The following is a 7,500-nucleotide window of genomic DNA, read 5'->3' as shown; positions in this document are numbered from 1 at the left end:
CACTGAGCATTATTTCTCTCTCTCTCTCTCTCTCTCTCTCTCTCTCTCTCTCTCTCTATATATATATATATATATATATATATATATATATATATATATATATATTCAACAAATCCGGGCTTCTATTTAGATTTAAGGCTCCTTTTATTGCCACTATACTGAGTGTAGCAGGTCTTACAGAGCAAATCACTAATACACTCAATAATTTTGTAAAAAATAAAAAACAAATAAAACAAAACCACAACTGCAGTCGAGGTGAAAGTCATAAATTATTCAGTTATTGTGTGCGATGGACAGATAAGATAGAATTATATAAGTATAAATAAGATATTACACAATACCTAAAGAGGGATTTGTATATAATCAGAGGGTGTTAAAGTGTAACAGAACGTAAACATCTCAATAATATATAATATAAAGTACAAAATGAATTTAAACATATACAATAAACCCATACTGAGGTATAGAGAGAACATAAGCCTGTAGGTTCTGTGTATAAAATGCAGGATCAGATTGTTGTCATCCTTCTGTGTGTGTGTGTGTGTGTGTGTAGAAGCTGTTCTTAAGTCTATTGGTTTGTATTATCAAATTTTTATTTTCTTTATGAAATATGTGAAGAAACGTTTGTGCTGTTTTTCTGTCACGTCTTTGGGGCCTAAAAGTCGTCTCTGTCGGACTCGGCTCGTGTTTCAGCTCACATCACCTTTAAGGTCATACAGCGCTGTGTTTAAACTCATGCTCATTAAACCCAAGCTGCTAAAACACTTTTAATAAACAAAAGACCAGAAGATGTGGAACAGTAGTTAAAAATCTTTAATATAATAATTATACATATATTTATATTTATATACACACACGTTCCCAGAGGAAGATCTCACACAGGAAGCTCCTGCAGAACCAAACTCTCTATTTGTGCTCCATCCTTTTCTTTTTCTCTCCCTCTGCTTTGTGCTGAGATTCTTTTCATTCTAAACCTCCTCCTTCTGCTCCAGTCAGTGGATTAAACACCTATCAGAGTGTCGGCTTCAGCCAAAGATAAAATCCACACTGTCCTCTTACCATTAGAGCTACGAGGCTTTGTGTTTACTTACGTTTTAATATTTTAGTATTTATATTAAAACAAATTAAATAAAAAAAATGCACAAGCTCCGCCTTTAGACTTTTTTGGCCACACCCTCTAGCTGAATCTGAAAAGACCGACACTTGTAAGAGCGACCGGAGGAACAGAGGAACATCGTGGAACGTTTCTGCTTCAAATCAGCTTCTCAACATTTTCTTTTAAATCAGAAATAATGCTTCTTTATAAAGTTAACAAACAGCAATAAGCACTGAACTGCTAGGCCTAAGACACTGTTATTATTCATTACTGAGTGAAAGCCATAAATAGGATGGACTGTGGATGTGGAGCTGAGCGTTACAGGAGCTGAGCGAGGATTTAGAGGAAGACACTGAGCTCGACCTGCACTGAACACAGCGACGGACACTGAACACGCCGCTTTCTCCAGATGTGTCTGTAAATATAAAGTGTGTGTTTACAGGAACGGATTAGTGGATGATCCACTGGTGGAATATGGACTTGCTGGACCTCCACCCTGAGAGAGAGAGAGAGAGAGAGAGACAGAGACAGAGAAAGAGAGACAGAGAGAGAGAGAGAGAGACAGAGAAAGAGAGAGACACAGAGACAGACAGAGAGAGAAAGACAGACAGAGAGAGACAGAAGCAAGTATTTTTATAATTGACTTTTTATACACACAGATCACCCTGTATTCCATCTGTTACTCAAAGTGCACAAAGTATTGGCACCCCATACCTGTTCATCAGTAGAAACCGCACACTATGGGAACAAATACAACATGAATTAGATAAGAACAGTTCTTGTGTGATGTGTAGAAAACAAAATGTAAGAAAATATAATCTTTTTAACAAGATATTCGATGTGGGGCTCAGACCAGACAAGATATACATCTAAAAATGTAAAAATTCTGCTGTGTACTCAGGGACATGTGTTGAGATGAAGCTCCGCACTAAATAAACAGATAAACACATTTCTTACTTAAAATTACAATCAACAATAATTTAAATAAAAAAATATGTAAAAATGTAAAAACTTAAATAATAAAGTTCATCGCCTCCAAACATGTATTAATGAATCTGAATTAAAATCTTCATTCGAATTTATAAATGAATAAATAAATTCCAAATAATGCTGCTGTGGCTTTATCTGTTGCCATGGTAACTGTATTGGTGGAGCGATTCACTGGACTGAAAACACGGGTAAAATAAACGAGTGTAAATGCTCACCATAAAGGGGTTGTTGGAGACGACGGGCTGACCGTAACTCATCCGAGGTTTCTGAGCGTAAACAGGAAACCCACCTGAGGGTGTAAGTAGAGGAGAGAGGAGGAGGAGGAGTGGTGGAGGAAGAGGAGGAGAAAGGTGGAAGAGGAGGTAGAGGAGAGGAGGAGAAGGAGGAGGTGCAAGAAGAGGAGAGAGGTGGAGGAGGATAAGAGAAAAGGAAGGGGGAAGGAGGAGAGGAGGGAGAGGAGAGGTGGAAGAGAAGAAGGAGGAGGAGAGAGGTGGAAGAGGAGGAGATGAGGAGAGAGGAGGAGAAGAGGAGGAGGTGTAGAGAGGATGAGAAGAGATGGAAGAGGAGGGGGGGAGGAGGAGGAGAGGAGGAGAGAGGATGAGGGGAGGAGGAGGTGATTAATGTGTGCACTGTGTTTGTTGTAAGGTGTTTGTGGGTCTCTCAGCGGTTGTGTACCGTTTGGCTGCTGATGGTACGACGCCGGGGGAAACGGGTGGGGGAAATTCCCACTGAAACTGGTGGGCAGGCAGAAACTGGGGGTGTTACTGAAACCTGACGGCATGCTCATGGAGCCTACAGAGGAGAAACAGAACACACCACCCTGCTCTCAGCCAATCAGAACACACCACCCTGCTCTCAGCCAATCAGAACACACCACACTGCTCTCAGCCAATCAGAACACACCACCCTGCTCTCAGCCAATCAGAACACACTACACTGCTCTCAGCCAATCAGAACACACCACACTGCTCTCAGCCAATCAGAACACACCACACTGCTCTCAGCCAATCAGAACACACCACACTGCTCTCAGCCAATCAGAACACACCACACTGCTCTCAGCCAATCAGAACACACCACCCTGGTGTTAATGAGATGTTAACTGCTACCTGTAGCTGATGATCTGTTGTTGGTCTGGAATGGATTTGTACACATTGACTCTAGAGGAATCGGTGCAGCGACAAACGGATTTGTGGAAGCTGCACGAACAGAAACAAGAAGAAAAAGAGAAGATGAGAAAAGACGAGTGTTTATGAGAGACGAGTGAATAAAGTGCTGAGAGAAGATCACCTGTAAAACCCTGCTGCATGCTGGGAATCACCGGCGGGGCTGGAACGGGTGTGGAGCTGGGAACAGCATTAAACACACAGGTGTAAAGACACAACACACACACACGCCCATACCCCACACACACACACACGCCCATACCCCCCACACACACACACGCCCATACCCCCCCCCACACACACGCCCATACCCCACACACACACGCCCATACCCCACACACACACGCCCATACCCCACACACACACCTGCCCATACCCCACACACACACGCACCACACACACCCCCATACCACACACACACACACACACACGCACCACACCACACACACACACACACACACATGCCTGCCCATAACACACACACACACACACACACACACACACACACACACACGCACCACACCACACACACATGCCTGCCCATAACACACACACACACACACACACACACACACACACACACACACGCACCACACCACACACACACGCCCATACTGTAAGTGGCTTTGGGCTTTCATTTGTTTGAACCGTTGTTCATTTACAGCATTTGGCAGCATTTGTTCACGTGCAGGGTTTTGTGTGTGCGGAACCTGTGTTCGGGATGAGATTGACCAGAGGAATTTATTTATGTTGCGCATGTTCACAACATGTGCCCCTTTTTCTTGGTTAGCTGTTGGTTTTGTCTCTGCATGTGTTCAGGGCAATAGCGTGGATCACATACTTTGTAAGTGTTTTATTTTTGCACACCGGTACTGGATTGTCAGAGTTTAGCAGAGTTGGTATTGTTTTGCACCCTTGGTAAAGCGGAGCGAGGTGTGTCTTTTATTTTAATGTGAATCTGGTTACGATAGCTTAAAGCTTATCACTGTTAAGTTTGATTTTTAATGTGTGTAGGTCATTTGTTTGTTTTGAATGTGTACTTTTCTTTCTTTAATTTAAGTTTCACGGTGTTAAACGGTGATGACTGGTGGATGCTTCATGTGGAAGAGTACGACTCGTGAACTGAAGACGTGTCCCAATAAATGATCTACACCCGTTTAGAGACTCTGTTCATTTATCGATGCCAAGGGCTGCTACACATACCACACACACACACCCATACCACACACACACACACACCCCCATACCACACCCCACTACAGCCCATACCACCACACACACCACACCCCATACCACACACAACACACAAAAACGCCCAGAACCACACACACACACACACACACCCATACCACACACACACACACGCCCATACCACACACACACACACACGCCCATACCACACACACACACACACGCCCATACCACACACACACACGCCCAATACACACCACACACAACGCCCATACCACACAACACACACACCACACGCCCATAACAACACATACACAAAAAGGACAAGCCCATACCACACACACACACACACCCATACCACACACACACACACGCCCATACCACACATACACACGCCCATACCACACACACACACCCCCATACCACACACACACACGCCCATACCACACACACACACACACACGCCCATACCACACACACACACACGCCCATACCACACACACACACACACGCCCATACCACACACACACACCCATACCACACACACACACACACATCAGAGTTGTGTGAAAGACTCAGATGTTGAACTCACCCCTGTGTAGTGGAGCTGAGAGCACTGTCCAGTTCTGCCAGAGCAGCGTATCGATCCGCTGCTGAAACACTGGGTAAAGGTGGAGCTGACACCCCCCCTCCTTTAGAGTACATACACACACACACACACACACAGAGGGAGAAATAACACGTACATGTCAGAGACTAAATTAACTTTAACCAATTTTAAGTAGCACTGGCACATCGTCTGTGTGTGAGCACCAGTTAAGGAGGTGTGGCGTGTGTTGGGGTGGTTGTGTGTGTTGGGGTGGGTGTGTACCTGAGGGCTTGCTGAAATGTGCAAAGTTAGCAAAGTTTGTTGTTGGACCAGCGCTGTGTGATGGAGGAGCTGCAAAGATATCTCCACCTAGATCTGATAACAGGTCAAACTTCTTCTCATGAGGCTGAGAACGGCTGATCACCGGGGACTGAGAGAGAGAGAGAGACAGAGAGAGAGAGAGAGACAGAGAGAGACAGAGAGAGGGAGGGAGGCAGATAGAGAGAGAAAGAGACAGAGAGTGAGAGAGACAGAGAGAGAGAGAAAGAGAGGCAGACAGACAAAGAGAGGCAGACAGAGAAAGAGAGACAGACAGAGAGAGAGAGAGAGAGAGAGAGAGAGAGAGAGAGAGAGAGAGATCCTCTGTCAGCACTAGCATTCTCCTTCCTCCTACACTACAGTATGGATCGACATGTTATTGGTGCATTAATATAAACCTGAGCTCCAATCAGAGCTCCTCTTATGAAATGAATCACCACCTGAGCACCAATCAGAACTCAGCAGCAGCTCTGTGGTGGCTTTGAGGATGAGAAGCTGTGTTCTTCACCTGGCTGGATGGAGTTTTGCTGAGCTGCAGTGTTTTAAGTGGCTGAACTTCAGGAGTGCTGCCGGTGCTCGCTGAAGATCCTGAGTGAGGAACCTGGACAGATGCCAACATCTTCGCCTGCTCTGGAGGAACGTACCTGCATCCGACAAAAAGGCATGTACACTTTAACCCTAAACACTGCACCGTCTGTGTGTGTGTGTGTGTGTGTGTGTGTGTGTGTGTGTGTGTGTGTGTAACATCTCACCATCGTTTCTTCTCGTATTTCTCCTGCAGAAACTCTTTCAGTTTCTGAGGCTCTCGAAAATCCGGCACTGCAGAACTGCGATCATCATACAGTCCAAGCCAGATGTGCTTACACACCTGCATCAGAGAGAGAGAGAGAGAGAGAGAGAGAGAGAGAGAGAGAGAGAACATCATACAGAATATCAGACAGACAGAATAAGAAACACAAACATAAACTGTCAGTTTCACCTCATTGCTGTGTTTCTGTAGGAACTCAATCTCCTGCTGTGTGAATGTCGTCATTGAGATGGACTTCACTCTGTGTGGAGGGTTCAGGCCTCGTCTAGGAGACACACAGTCAATCAATCAATGGGTAAATAAATAAAGCACTTAATAGAGACCCAGGAAAAGAAGGAGTGAGAGAGAGAATGGAGTGATAGAGGGGAGACAGACAGAGACAGGAGTAATATCGAACAAGACTGAAACAGACATGCAGATAGAGAGACAGACTGACAGACAGACAGAGAGACACAGAGAGAGAGAGAGAGAGAGAGAATGTTACTGTAACAGTTTGGACATTAAAGCACTTGTCATGTGTGAACACAATGCGGGGTAAATCCCGTTACTCCTGCTGACGTCACTAATAGACACTAAGTGATGGTGAATGGCGCAGACGCAGACACAGACGCTGACGCGGGCGCAGACGCAGACGCTGACGCGGGCGCAGACGCAGACACAGACGCGGGCGCAGACGCAGACACAGACGCGGGCGCAGACGCAGACACAGACGCGGGCGCAGACGCAGACACAGACGCGGGCGCAGACGCAGACACAGACGCGGGCGCAGACGCAGACACAGACGCTGACGCGGGCGCAGACGTACAGGATCCCGGAGCAGGTGGTACACACGAACGAGCCCACGGTCATGTTGACGTATGTCGGGCCGCGCTGCTCACAGTCGAAACATTTCCTGTTGGCGGCCCCGCTGGTCATCTCACGCAGCAGCTGCAGGTGTTTCTCCTCCTGTTTGCGCTTTACACTCACCGCCATGACGGGAATCAGTCCTGTTAATGACACGAAGTTTACACCATAAACACAAGCTGCTCCTCTTCACTGTGTGTGTGTGGACCGCTAACTCCGGGCTCGTACCGAATAAAGCGCCCTAGTCCACATGTAGTGCACTAGATTAAGTGCTGATGCTGTTAAATTGTCCCCTAAGAAGTGACCTGATGAAGGGAGAAGCGGCTTGTTAGCACACAGCCGTTCTTCTGTTCTTCTGTAGTGAAATCTACAGCGTAGTGTAATGCTGCTGCCCCCTACAGGTCTGGTGGTATAGCATCAATAATGCACTCTCGTTTGATTTGAGTTTATTTGGTCTCTTTGTTTTTATTTCCTTACTTCATTAAAATTGTTACGTGTT

The 7,500-nt window shown here is 45.8% G+C and overlaps 1 protein-coding gene across 5 annotated transcripts; it reads right to left on the bottom strand.

The window, feature by feature from the left end:
- Positions 1 to 795: 795 nt before the first annotated feature.
- Positions 796 to 7,362, bottom strand: agfg1b (ArfGAP with FG repeats 1b). 5 transcript variants are annotated; one of them, XM_047806263.1, is made up of 13 exons: positions 7,230 to 7,362; positions 6,964 to 7,144; positions 6,330 to 6,423; positions 6,103 to 6,218; positions 5,859 to 5,994; positions 5,315 to 5,462; positions 5,036 to 5,135; positions 3,377 to 3,432; positions 3,196 to 3,285; positions 2,762 to 2,878; positions 2,302 to 2,375; positions 1,811 to 1,834; positions 796 to 1,592 (listed from the first exon to the last, which is right to left on the bottom strand). In XM_047806263.1, exons 2-13 carry the CDS (start codon positions 7,128 to 7,130, stop codon positions 1,533 to 1,535), a joined length of 1,182 nt encoding a protein of 393 aa, XP_047662219.1. In that variant the 5' UTR covers positions 7,131 to 7,144; positions 7,230 to 7,362; the 3' UTR covers positions 796 to 1,532. The 5 variants fall into 5 exon arrangements, with proteins under 5 accessions (XP_047662219.1, XP_026995540.1, XP_047662220.1 ...); XM_027139738.2 differs by lacking the exon at positions 7,230 to 7,362 and adding an exon at positions 1,994 to 2,024 and having other exon boundaries at positions 1,451 to 1,592; positions 6,964 to 7,223; XM_027139740.2 differs by lacking the exons at positions 2,762 to 2,878; positions 7,230 to 7,362 and adding an exon at positions 1,994 to 2,024 and having other exon boundaries at positions 1,451 to 1,592; positions 6,964 to 7,223.
- Between the last annotated feature and the right edge of the window lie 138 nt (positions 7,363 to 7,500).

Source organism: Tachysurus fulvidraco, chromosome 22 (genome assembly GCF_022655615.1).
Source record: "Tachysurus fulvidraco isolate hzauxx_2018 chromosome 22, HZAU_PFXX_2.0, whole genome shotgun sequence".
Lineage (NCBI taxonomy): Eukaryota > Metazoa > Chordata > Actinopteri > Siluriformes > Bagridae > Tachysurus > Tachysurus fulvidraco.
Note: the sequence above shows the minus strand (reverse complement) of the source record. Positions and strands in the feature narration are given on the sequence as shown.